The sequence below is a fragment of the Wolffia australiana genome, chromosome 19, assembly GCF_029677425.1.
Source record: "Wolffia australiana isolate 7733 chromosome 19, ASM2967742v1".
Taxonomy (NCBI): domain Eukaryota; kingdom Viridiplantae; phylum Streptophyta; class Magnoliopsida; order Alismatales; family Araceae; genus Wolffia; species Wolffia australiana.
This window is the reverse complement of record NC_135853.1, coordinates 1680001-1693235: the sequence shown is the minus strand read 5'-3', so window position 1 is coordinate 1693235 and position 13235 is coordinate 1680001. Positions and strand designations below refer to the sequence as shown.

Genomic DNA, 13235 nt, shown 5'->3' with positions numbered 1-13235 from the left:
ACTAGCTTATGCGACTCCAAGAGCACCCATAGAGAGTAGTTGTTCTGAAAGAGCACAAGAAAGGAAGTGGATAATGCTAACTTGCCTCTCACTGTAGACACTCAACTCTGGGGAATATATTCATCAACAAAAGAATTCCCGTTTACTCTGCAGTCTCCGCATGCCTTCACATCTCTCCGCGAACCTTGGATGACACATCAAATGAAGGAAAAATTAGTCTCTGTTGGGCGCACACACTCGCGGAAGCGTACTTAGACGTGAACCAATGCAGAAGATCTAGACGATGATCCCAAGACAATATGAGGAGAAACACCGAGGCATAGTCGTTAGCCTCGTCATGTCCCTGTGTCATCACTGTCAAGAGAGCACCAACTCTAAGAGTGAGAGAGAGGAAAAGAGGAAGAGACTTCTAGTTCAAATGAACTTTCAAGAAACTCTACTCAACTCAAAGGGAGAAAAGAAGAATACATCAAGGGATGTTGGGATGAAGAAAACAATGGAAATGGGGGCCTTTTATAGGCACAGCCCATGGCCTAAATGCCCCCTAAAACCTAGGCACGATCCTAGAAAGTAGGCACAATTCCTATTTTCAAGGATGTGCTAGGTCATCCTACTTTCAAGGATGTACCAAGTCATCCTACTTTCTAGGATGTACCAAGTCAACCCCCACAATCCTGAAACTTAGGGCTGGGGGGTTTGACATTTCCAACAGTCTCCATCCACATGCACAGACAACAAGAGGAGAAATAGAGAATGAGATTTCACTTGCAAAAGGAAAAGATGAAAAGACGGAGATAAATAATAACTAGAGGAAGATACATAATTTATAGACTTAGAATTATAACTTCCCCGCTAGCTAAAATTTGGGGACATCCTACCCGTTATCTAGAAACATGGTGAGACCTCATGACCACGACTTGAAACTTTAGCACGTTCTTGCAAAAGACACATCCAGAAACTTAGACTCTGACAACTATAAATGAAACAAAAGACAGTTCTCAACGGTTGAATGAAGTTTTTTTTTTAATAGATGACTGTGAGATCGATTCTTGTTAATGTCTTAGGGGGGGAAAAAAAGGAGGTCCTTTAATTCATCTGGTTTTAAATGACCCCATGACTCTAGACTCACCCAGGTGAATATTCAAGTCTCTTAGCTTCCATTGAGCCCAACCTAATGTTATCCCCTTCCCTCACGAGTTACCACAGAAATTGTATGGTGCCTGAGAAGCGAGGCTCTGCGCAGCCAGTGGTCAAGCGATCAGGGATCAGTCGTTCATAGATAAGACTCTTCACGCCACCTGCCGACTTCACAGCTTTTCTTCCTTCCTTCACATGGATTTCCCAGATTCTTCCCCTCCGGCTAAACTTTCACTCATTTTGCCACTTTCAGAGACTATAAATATTCACGCAGCTGGCCACCTCCCCAATGATGGGTATGTCTTAAATGGGTTCAAAACAGCGTCTTCTCCCGTTGACAAGGCACGTCTCCATCTCATCTTATCCTTCACTGAGCAAAAATATCTCACAAGCAAGCACAGTTCTTTTTTCTCTCTTCTCTCAGAGGGCCTTCTTTCAACTCCTACCGTCCACCCGTTGGCTTTGGATAACGACCGGCGGCGCGGGCCGGGCAAGGGTGAAGGCCTTCGCCGGGCCGGGCGGGCCGGGCGGGGCCGGATCTTCCTCATCTCCTCTCAGCCAATCGGAATCGGCCAACCAAGCAGCTTTTATAGCTTTACATGCTCGCTGACTCTTCCTTTTGCACCCTCGCTTCCCTCCCCGCAAGGCCCGGAAGAGGAGGAGACGCCATGGGAGATGCTTCCTCTTCTTCTTCTTCATCTTCTGCTTCATACGTCCGCATGGTACGAGAAAGAAGAAAGAAGCGAGAAAAAAAACCCTTCTTTCCTCTCTTCTCACCCTCCATCTTTTATCTTCGCCGATCTTCTCTTCTGGTGGGAAAAATCCACCTCCCTTGTCTTTCATCCTCTCCCTTTTTATTCTCTCTTGACTTCTCTCCAGCATAGTAGGAGCAAGATAGAAAAACCAACGTACTATCTTATATCTCATCGATTTTCCAAGGTCTCTCTTCGTCTCTCCTTCCCAGCATGGCAACAGCTAGAAGAAAGAAAGAAAAAAAAACGATACTATTCTCTTGTTGACAGCCTCTCTCTTTTCTTCTGCTTCATCTTCAGGTGCAACACCTGATCGAGCAGTGCCTGGTCTTTCACATGAGCCAGGAGGAGTGCGTGGAGGCGCTCTGGAAGCACGCTAACATCAAGCCCGTCATCACATCCACCGGTTCGACTTACATCTCTGATCATCTCCATTATGAGCGGCAACATCCTGCTTAATGATGAAAAGTAGCGTCATTCATAGCAATGGATGTTGTTAAAAACTATAATGATATGACAGTCACTACATTTCATCTATTTATGGCCTATTTATGGCACTGACACTACGTCAGATTGAGGCTCATTGCTAAAAGCTATGGCTGATAGCAAGGGCGCTACTTTTCATCTTTAAGCAGGATGTTGTTCTTTGACACAAACAAAACCGCTTTCTCTTAATGAATGCAGTCTGGAAAGAGCTGGAGAAGGAGAACCAGGAATTCTTCGCCTCGTATGCTAAGGAAATGAGAGACCGGGCGCTCGAGAAGGAAGCCATACAAGTCCTGCGTAAGCTTCTAAAGGAGCTCTCACCGTCGTTGCCGCATGAGTAGGAATTCTCTCCACCACCACCGTCGTTGCCGGAGCTTGGCGGCGCCGCCTGTAGACTGCCCTGTCCTAGCGACGTGGAAGGGATGACAGAGTCTTTGTCGGTCGCATGATTGGGGGAGTCTGCCATTTTCGGAAACGTGTGATCCTTTTCCTCAGGTCACCCGGCCCACTTCCAAATTGGGCCCATGTGGGCCACTTCCTCTCTCCCCTGGGAAATATCTTCCCCCCTCCCCCACGCCCTTCCACATCATCAGATTCCTGTAAACATCTTACTCTTCTACATTGTGAAGGATCTCCACCCACTAATTATTATTTTAGTCTCCGATGCAGCATATATTTATCATCACCTATGTTTGTTATAAGTTAAGAAATTATGCAACGTTAGACAGAAGATCCCGGTTTATAAGGTATGAGTGATGGCTCAAATTAAGCTGTGGGGCCAGTTCTTGGTCAAATAATAATTCAAAGCCGAATTATGCTATTAGATACACAGTTTAAACAATTCCAGGCACACTGCAATAATTTGCGCTCATATAAAAATAAAAAAATCAGTAGTCTCCACATGTAAGTTATTTGGCCAACATCAATTGCATTGACCCACATTAAGTAATAGCTGATCTTAGTTTATACATTTAGGTAAAGCATTTTCAATTGTTCACATCACTGACCCCCATTGAAGATGACAGAAAAATGAAATCAACTGACGCATGCGGTGACGTCAACTATGATTGATGTTGGAGGTCCCCATCTTCAAAACTAGGGAATTGGCACGTCCTGTCAACCAACGAAACACATTGAGTCTCTAGAGTCCCGAATGTCACATGAATTGCCAGTCCCTATTTCTCTCTATCTCGCCATAGCAAACATCTTCCACCACTTTACACTGGGCGCCACCTGCCACTTGACTCGGCAATAATTGTCAAGGAAGCCGTCCAAGTCGGCCCCCGTCGTCATAGCAAAATCCACTATGTTAAGAATCTAGAGCTATTAATCAGGACAATCGACCTCTTTTGAAGAAGATAACATAGATGAGGCATGCCTCGATCATACCATAGAGAATTATCGTCATCACATTGGCCATCGTCATTGCCTTCATTTTAGTGCATGAACGCATACGGGATGGTTACTTCATCTGTGGATGAAAAAATTGTCCCGTCCAAGAGTCGTTTGAATGACGTGACACATAAATAGTCTACCATTCTCTAGATGGAACAATGTTTCGTGTGAATGAAATAACCGTCCCGTTCGAGGCCTTGGATGGCAGACGGGACGGTTTTTGAGTCCCGTTGGATTCAACTAAGAGCTTGAGAGCTCTAGCAGACCAAAGCATGTGCAGTGCCACGTGTCAAATTCCGAGAGGCCTAATGCTGACGCACAATCAACATACACACTGCTTCGTCCAGTATTTTGGACGGGATGAGAATGTCTTGGACTGGACGGTTTTCGGACGAAACGCAAGGTGGACAAAAATATGGGATGGGACGGGACGAAGTCTGGAGAAGACATTTCGGACGAACCATAAAAAAATTGGGACGTAGGACGAGACAATCTGTCCCGATCCATCTTTTCCCCCTCCACCCCCCCTCGAGGACGATCATGCACTATATTTGTCTTCAAGGAACTCATGTACGTCATCCATCGTCCACGTCAAGGAATCTGTCCAAATCGTTGGTCATCTTCATACTACTAATCGTCATCGTCGAAAAAACTATCTCCAACTTCCGTCATCATCATAGCATTAACCGTCATCACGGTGACCGTTGACGTGCTCATATAGTGCAGGGATGCAGAGAGCACGGTTTTTTCATTTCAGGATGAAAAAAATCATCCCGTCTGCGAGATGGGACGAAAAACGGGATGGAAATTCATACCGAAACGAACGGTTCAGTTTCCTACCATCAGACGAAAAAACCGTCCCGCCTTAGAGGTCTTGGCCGATGGACGGTAAGACCTCGTACGATCGTATCGGGTGAGCAACAGCCGCTTCGTCACAGTACTGACTTATGGGCTAACGGGTCACACTTTGGCCAAGTATCCTACAAAGAGACTCCCAAGAGCCAGAAGTATTGAAGGAATGGCCATAGGAATGGGCGCATCATGGATGGACAAAAATCCATCAGATTCGCTTCTGACTGTTGAGATCTTGCCATGTGGCATCACTTAATCAATTCCTTGACATTTTGCATGAAAGTCCCTGCTTTTTTTCGCGTGCAAACTGATGCCCCCCAAAAGTAATTGTACTTATGTCCCTATGCTTTCTCTCTCCTCCATATTTCTCTAAAAAACTTAGAAAGTATATTAAAATATTTAAACATGATTTGTTTCATACCGGACGAGGGTGGGGACGGGTTTTCTCTGGAAGAGACGAGACTGGCAAAGTCGGGACTATACATCCGGATCGTCCCGGACGGGGATGAAGGACGGGACGGGATGGTTTTCGTCCTGACCTACGTCCGACACAATCTCAGGGACGAAGGATGGAACAGTTTTTCGTCCACCGACAAAAAATCGTCCCGTCCAATTATCTCAGGACGACGTTTTGTACCGTCCAGTCCTCCTGGGATGAATTTTTTCGTCTCGGACGAAAAATACATTATATATTTTTAATATAATATAATAAATTTCATATTTCTCGGGGAGCAGCGGCCGCTGGGGAGGATTGTTGCGATGCAGATCTTCGTGAAGACTCTAACGGGGAAGACGATCACGCTCGAGGTTGAATCCTCCGACACGATAAAAAATGTCAAGGCGAAGATTCAAGACAAGGAATTCCCCCCGACCAGCAACGTCTCATCTTCGCCGGTAAGCAGCTCGAAGACGGACGAACCCTAGCCGACTACAACATCCAGAAGGAATCCACTCTTCACCTCGTGCTCCGCCTCCGCGGTGGTGCGAAGAAGAGGAAGAAGAAGACCTACACCAAGCTGAAGAAGATCAAGCACAAGAAGAAGAAGGTCAAGCTCGCCGTTCTTCAGTTCCACAAGGTCGACAACAGCGGGAAGATCGTGAAGCTACGCAAAGAGTGCCCTAATCCCGAGTGCGGTGCCGGTACTTTCATGGCGCACCATCATGACCGATACTACTGCAGAAAGTGCAGCCTCACGTATGTGTACGTGGGGAACAAGGCTACGCGGGGAACAAGGCTATGCCCAGATTCGTCCGTCCCTCGTCCGGGGGTCTCCGGACGGACGATTTTTTCGTCTCACAGGACGAAAACCGTCCCGTCCGGTGGCCACCAGACGAATTTTCGTCCCATAAGTCGTCCAGAGACCGTGGACAGGACGATTTTTCATCTCGGGACGAAAAAATCGTCCCGTCCGCGTCCTGGATGTATAGTCGGAACACTGACGGGACGATTTTTTCGTCCTGGGACAAAAACCGTCCCGTCCGCGTCCCTGAATTGGCTCCGGCCGTCGGACGGCACGATCATCATCCCGCCCCGTCCCGTCCACATCTACTTTCATGACCCAGCGACGATAATCGATGACGGCTTCCGATCCTTCTTGAAAAGTCAACACCGCGTCATCGTCATCCTTGTGAGCCTAAACAGAAGCGGGTCTGCTAATTTCGGCCCACGGCCCGTTTTCCCCCAACCCGATAGGGTTTTAGGGCGAAGAGGAAGAAGAAGAAGATGAAGATGGAGACCAGTCTCCATGGCCGCCAGGCTATGGTTCCTCGCGTGGGAAACTCTCCCCTTCGCCGCTTTCGCCCGCCCGTCGTCTCCATCTTCTTCTCCAGGCCCGTCTTCTGCTCTTCTTCTTCTCCCCCCTCTCTCTTGCAGCTTCAATCCATGGCAGGAATCCCCATTCCGCAGAGAACCAGCTTTCCTCTTCGATCTTCCAAGCAAGAATCCACGATCAAAGCTCCCGGCGAAGCAATCCTCTCCTTCCTGAAACCCGTCTACGTCCTCCTCGCCGTCGGCGCCACCTTCCTCTTCGGTTTGCGCAGTCCGCTTCCCGCTCTAGCCCTCGCCGCTGAATCCGAAACCCTCGATTCTTCCCCTTCCGAGGATTCTGAAACCCTAAGGGACGATGTCAAGGAGCGGATTCTCGAAGAGCACCTCGATCTGCACCCCGAGGACGTGAAATCCCTTCGCGCGCTGATGAATTTGAAGATCAAGGCGCAGAAATTGGGCGAGGCGGTGGGGATTGTCGACCGGCTGATCGCTCTAGAGCCGGCGGAGAAGGATCTGGTTCTTCTCAAGGCCCATATGCAGAGCTTCGGCGGGGATACGGAGACTGCCCGGCAAATGTTCGAGGAAATTCTTGACAAAGATCCGCTCTTCGTGGAGGCTTACCACGGGCTGGTCATGGCTGCTTCAGGGCCCGAGCTAGAGGGTGATCTATCGAGCATTCTCTCTAGAATTCAATCTGCCATGGAAATTTGCAAGAAGGAGAAGAAGAAGGAGGAATTGAGGGATTTCAAGCTGCTCATGGCTCAGGTCAGGGTCATGGAGGGGATGTATGATGAAGCTCTGAAGCTCTATCAGGAGCTTGTGAAGGAAGAACCAAGAGATTTTCGACCCTATCTCTGCCAAGGTATAATCTACACTTTGCTTAAGAAGAAGGATGAAGCTGATAAACAGTTCCAGAAGTACCGCCGGCTGGTGCCCAAGGGCCATCCCTACGCTCAGTACTTTGACGAGAGTATGAAATCTATGAACATCTTCGATGGGTCCAATACAGGTTCAGCTCCTTCTTATCTCCAAAGGTAGTCTGAGTTGCTTCCGGCTCTTAGAAATATTTGTTTAGAATAGCCCTCTCAAATAAATTTCAAGTTTTTCTATTTCTAGCGGGCTTCTTTTTTCTTCCTACTGGTGGGAAAGTGGTTCAGAACGTATTGGATTTGATAATTCGATAGCTTAATTTCCACTTAATCCTTTTAATTCGGGATTATTTTTTGAATAAAAAAGTGAAGTGTACATAAATATAAATTCATGTTACTAGTATGAACGAAAGGCGCCATGGGCTATGCCTACGTTCCGTATTTTGACGAGAGCATGAAATCTATGAAGATCTTCGATGGGTCTAGTACAGGTTCAGTTCCTACTTATCTCCAAAGGTAGTCTGAGTTGCTTCCGGCTCTTAGAAATGTTTGTTTAGAATAGCCCTCTCAAATAAATTTCAAGTTTTTCTATTTCTAGCTGGCTTCTTTCTTCTTTCTACTGCTGGGAAATGGTGCAGAGCGTATTGGATTTGATAATTCGATAGCTCAATTTCCACTTAATCCTTTTAATTCGGGATTATTTTTTGGAATGAAAAAAGTGAAGTGTACATAAATATAGATATGTGTTACCCATATGACTGGAAGGCCCCCCCCTCACATTCCAGTGTTTCTTAAGTGGCCCACGACGAGGCCATGAAAATGACGTCATCGGCCGAAGCTATACTCCCCATGAAAATGATCTCGTTACGATGCAGCTAGAAGGCCTTATCTGAAGTAATTTTCACCCTTAGAATCTTTGGGCTGGCCCAAACCGTCCACGACAAAGTTACACTCAGGTTGGATTATCAATGATCAAATGAAAATTTCTCACCGTCTAGCTGTTCCATCCATGAATAAGTGGTGAGACACATTAAAATACAATTTAATGAGATTAGTTCTCGATGAATGCATCTTATCTGGGACAGTGGAAAACATGTAGAATATAATTCAAGTTGCATTCTCTCTTGTAAAACGAAACTTCAGCTCTTTTCTAAATAGGGAAAAAGTGGGCAGAACAAATAGGAACTGTATAATATGGAAGGTCCTTTCGTGCGACTGGTACAAATTTACTGCAATGTGTTGTGCAGTTCGAATTTTTGAACTGCAAATTGCACACCAGAGAATAACTACGTCGGACATTGCACAGAGGCCTTTAATGTGTGGTAGTGACTGATTATTTTTTAAAAAGTTTATTTGCTCTCTCCCTTGATCATTTTTCTCTCTCATCTCTCTCCATTGAGCTTCTCTCTCCCCCACTCATCTCTCTCCTTCTCATTTTCTATTGCTCTTCTCTCTGTCCCTCTTTCTCTCTCTATTGCTCCTCTCTATCCTTCTCATTCTATCGCTCTTCTCTCTCTTTCTCTCGCTGTTGCTCTTCTCTTTCTCTCTTGCACTCTTCTCTCTCTCTCCCTCTTTCCCTCCCGGGCTTTTCTCTCTCTGGTCATCTCTCTCCCTCTTTTCTCTCCTGCACTCGTCTCTCTCTCTCGTTCTTCTTTCTTCCTCGTTCTCTCTTGCGCTCTTCTCTCTCTCTCCCATTGCTCTCTCTCTCTCGTTCTCTCTTGCTCTCTTCTCTCTCTCTCTTGTTCCTCCCTCTCTCGTTCATCTCTCGCACTCTTCTCTCTCTCTTGTTCCTCTCTCTCTCTCATTCATATCTCCCTCTTTCTCTCTGATGCTCTTTTCTCTCTCTCCTTCCTTTCTCTCCCTCTCGCTCTCTCTCCTACTTGTCTCTCTCTCTCTCTCATTCCTCTCTCTCCCTCTTCCTCTCGCGCACTCTTCTTTCTCTCTATTGTTCCTCTCTCTCCCTCTTTCTCTGTTGTGCTATTGTCTCTCTCTCTCTCTCTCTCTCTCTCTCTCTCTCTCTCTCTCTCTCTCTCTCTCTCTCTCTCTCTCTCTCTCTCTCTCTGTTCTCTCTCCCTCATTATCCCTCTCACCATTCTCTCTCTCCCTCTTCCTCTCTCGTACTCTTCTCTCTCTCTTTCCTCTCTCTCCCTCTTCCTCTCTTGCACTCTTCTCTCTGTTGTTCCTCTCTCTCCCTCTTCCTCTCTTGCACTCTTCTCTCTGTTGTTCCTCTCTCTCTCTCTCTTTCTCTCTCTCTCTCTCTCTCTCTCTCTCTCTCTCTCTCTCTCTCTCTCTCTCTCTCTCTCTCTTCTCTCTCGTTCCTCTTGTTTTTCTCTTTCTCTCTGGCACTCTTTTCTCTCAATCATTCCTCTCTCCCTCGTTCTCTCTGGCGCGCTTTTCTCTCTCTCGTTCCTCTATATCCCTCTTTCTCTCCAGTGCTCTTCTCTCTCGTGTTCCTCTTTCTACCGTTGTTATCTTTCTCTCTGACGCTCTTCTCTCTCTCTTGTTCCTCTCTCTATTGCTCTTCTCTCTGGCGCTATTCTCTCTCTCTTGTTCCTCTTTCTATCGCTCTTCTCTTTCATTATGATGCTCTTCTCTTTCATTATGATGCTCTTCTCTCTCTCTGGTTCCGCTTTGTCCCTATTTATTTCTCCTGCTCTTCTCTCTCTCTCTCTCTCTCTTTCCCACTATAGCACTCTCTCTCATTCTTCTCTCACCTTCTGTCGTGCTCTTCTCTCTCTCTCTCTCCCTCTTTCTCTCTTGTGCTCTTCTTTCTCCCTCTTTCTCTAGTACTCTTCTCTCTCCCTCTCTCTCTCATGCTCTTCTCTAGGGAAGGACATGGTCAGAGTGAAGTTCAGTCAGAACGTACTGAACTGGACTGTCGGTCAGCCATTTTAGGGCTGACGTAACCTTCCAGTCTGGGTCTGGTTTGCACATCGAACCAGACTGAAGACCGTTCCTTTCTCTCACGCCTGCTCCCTCTCCTTCTCCCCCTCTCTCCCCTTGGTTCTATCACCCTTTCTCTCTCACCTTCTCTTCTGCTCCGCTCTCTCCCTCTCAGCCTTTCTCACTCTCTTCCTCTTTCCCTCTCGCACTCTCTCTCTCTACCTCTTTCTCTCTGGATGTCTCCCTCTCTCTCTCCCATTCGTTTTTTTCTCTCTCTCCCTCTCTTTCTCTCCCTCTCATTTGCTCTCCCTCCCTCCCTCTCGCCCTCTCTCCCTCTCATTTTATTTCCCTCAATCCTTCTCTCCATCTCATTCTCTCACTCTCTCTCTCCCTCTCTGCGCTCGTTCTCTCCCCCCTTCTCTTTCTTGTTTCTCTCTCTCTCCCCTTCTATTCCTTGCTCTCTCTTCCTCTTTCCTGATCTCACTCTCCCTCTCATTTGGTCTCACTCTCCCTCCCTCCCTCCCTCTTGCCGTCTCTCCTGTTCTTACTCTCTCCCTCTCTTTTTTCTTCCCTCTATCCCTCTATCTATCTCGTTCTCTCCCTCTCTCCCGCTGTCCCTCTCCTCCTCTCTCCCTTACTCTCTCACTCTCTCACCCTCTCTCCCGCTCTCCCTCTCTCCCTCTCATTCTCTCTCCCTCTCTCTCTCTCGCTCCCTCTCCCTCTCCCCCTTCTCTCTCGCTCCCTCTCCCTCTCCCCCTTCTCTCTCAAACTCTCTCCTGCTCTCCCTCTCCTCCTTCCTCCCTCTTTCTCTCTTGCCCTCTCATTCTCTCCTTCTCTCTCTCATTACCCAACACTGCTTCGGCACTAGAGGCGACATTAGACCAAAAAAAGTGAGATGACAAGTCAACTTAATATTGACTAGTCCACAGGATCGACCGAAGACTGGACCGGACTGAGCCCGGACCGAGGCCGAGACCAGACCAAACTTCAGGTCTAGGTTTAGGTTTTCGGTAAAACCAGACGAAGACCGGACAGTGCCCTTTCCTACTCTTCTCTCTCTCTCTCTCTTCTCTTTCTCTCTCCCTCTCATTTCTCTCTCATTCGCTCTTCATCCTGATAAAGCAAGAGATACCACTCCATCAAGGACGACGCCGAAGCCCATGCCATCGCCAACGAGAGCTGCTATTTCGAGCTCCACCAGATCGGCACGCCAAGAGGAAGGTGAAGGTGAAGAAAATCGTGCATCTCGCGTAGCCGCGTCAAGAACGGGGGTAGAAGAGACGGAGAGAGCTGAGAGAGTTGACACAAGAGTAGTTGGAAGTAGATCCTTGCTTAATCCATAAAAGTTCTGTTAATAATGGGTTTGTATTTATAAGTAGAATAGTAGCCGTTGTATAGTACGAATATATGATTTAATCATAGCTGTTGTAACAGAATACAACGGCTATAATAAAACGAATCTCATCCGTTGGATTTCTCCTATCTATGTTTAATCCTAACGGCTATATTTAATCCTATCTAGATTTGATCCTAGCAATCTAAGTTTGAACTTACGTTTAATCCTATTCACTATTTCCTCTAACAGGTATAGGGGTATGTGGCCTGATCATTCGAAGACCTTGACTCTCCTTGAACTGTACTAGTAGGATGAACGGAGTTAGAAACTCCGTTATTAGAAGGTACTTCATCACTTGCAAGTTTCGAGCCATATCCACTCGCACGGCCCTTTTGGAACCTTTGTTTTTAAATTTAGCATTTGTTTTTGGTTTTTAAGGGGGGGCCCATATTTATGGACCCCTTGTTGGACCCTTTTTAAGAGGCCCATTACCATCCCTATATAAGGTCCAAGTTGTATTCAAGTCTTAAAACTCAAGTCTAAGTTGAATTTTTGGAAAGACTTCCGAGCGGGAAGAAGAAGAGGGAGAAGAAGAGAAAAGATGAGGGAGAAGAGGAAGAGAGGAGAAGGGAGAGGGGACAGTGCTTGCCGTCGCCGCCCGACGCCGACGTCGTCGCCCCCTGACGCTGACATCGTCGCCGTCACCGACGCCACCGACCCCGCCTGGCGCTGCCACATGGCGCCGCCGCCACCGCGTGCCCGCCATCGCTGCCCGACGCCACCAGTCGCCGCTGCTGCCTGACGCCACCGTCACTGCCTACCGCCGCAGCCGCCATCGACCGTCAGCTGCCGCTGCAGCCGCCATTGCCTGTCGGCGGCTGCCGCCCAACGCCGCTGCTTCTGTCACCGTCGCCCCCCGACGTCGTTGTCGCCGATCGACGCCGCCGCTACTGCCCGCGGTGCAGAGTCGTGGGCCCCGCTCCTGGCCTCGTCTTCTCTCCTCAGTGTCACGTCTCCTGCGCTGCATCTTTGCCGCCAGTCAAGCAATGTCATGCTAGTCCCCGGCACTAATCTGCCAAACATGCCCGCATCAACTACTGCACCGACGAATGTTTTGGCTACGGGACAACGTAATGAAGGAGGTACCTCGCTCCCTTGGCTCGCCGAGTTAATTTATCTTTTGTCTTATATCTTTCGATTGCACTCCACCGCGCTCGGGATAGAATAGGTGAGAGCATCAACGAACACGAGAGAACATACCGAGCGTTTTCCCTAGGTACAGGCCGGGCCCGTCCGTTGCGTGAGAGCACCCATGGATTCAGTCTGCTCGCCGCCATATACATTGTCGTCATTCCGATGAGGGTTAGGAAGTTATTGTTACCGTCATCGGTCGCCCACCCCGGAGCCCAGAGCTTGGCGAACTCCATGAGTCGGGGCCTGCACATACATCCACCTAGGAGTCTTCGCATCACGTAGTCACATCTTCGTAGATCCATACCAGACGGACGTCTCGGTATTGGAGCATCGTCTCGGTACCGTCCGGACGATGTCATCGACGATGTCCTGCATCACTTAAGTTTCGTGTTTTCTTTTTCAGAATTGTCCAGTCTCCTACGTCGCAGCGTGACACATCCGTCGTTTTGTCCGTGCTCGTGTGTCTTGTCGTGGGTAGGGAGGGGTCCTTAGCCATTTGGACCCCCTCCCTCTTCCCTTCCTTTTTTTATTTTTTATGTTGTTCATTTCCATTATCTTGTAAT

The 13235-nt window shown here is 47.8% G+C and overlaps 2 protein-coding genes, 1 long non-coding RNA gene and 1 pseudogene across 3 annotated transcripts; 3 read left to right on the top strand and 1 right to left on the bottom strand.

Annotated features, from left to right (window-relative positions):
• Window positions 1-1444: 1444 nt before the first annotated feature.
• Window positions 1445-3060, top strand: LOC144715830 (uncharacterized). The gene is made up of 3 exons (XM_078590831.1): window positions 1445-1859; window positions 2190-2295; window positions 2574-3060. The coding sequence occupies exons 1-3, from the start codon at window positions 1737-1739 to the stop codon at window positions 2714-2716; spliced, it is 372 nt and encodes a 123-aa protein (XP_078446957.1). The 5' UTR covers window positions 1445-1736; the 3' UTR covers window positions 2717-3060.
• Window positions 2033-2831, bottom strand: LOC144715831 (uncharacterized). The gene is made up of 2 exons (XR_013584745.1): window positions 2697-2831; window positions 2033-2340 (listed from the first exon to the last, which is right to left on the bottom strand). It is a non-coding gene; the product is annotated as an uncharacterized LOC144715831 (long non-coding RNA).
• A 2134-nt stretch (window positions 3061-5194) lies between the features above and the next one.
• On the top strand, window positions 5195-6349 carry LOC144715472 (uncharacterized; annotated as a pseudogene).
• On the top strand, window positions 6348-12684 carry LOC144715471 (protein SLOW GREEN 1, chloroplastic-like). The gene is made up of 2 exons (XM_078590396.1): window positions 6348-7424; window positions 11728-12684. Exons 1-2 carry the CDS (start codon window positions 6352-6354, stop codon window positions 11783-11785), a joined length of 1131 nt encoding a protein of 376 aa, XP_078446522.1. The 5' UTR covers window positions 6348-6351; the 3' UTR covers window positions 11786-12684.
• Window positions 12685-13235: the final 551 nt, after the last annotated feature.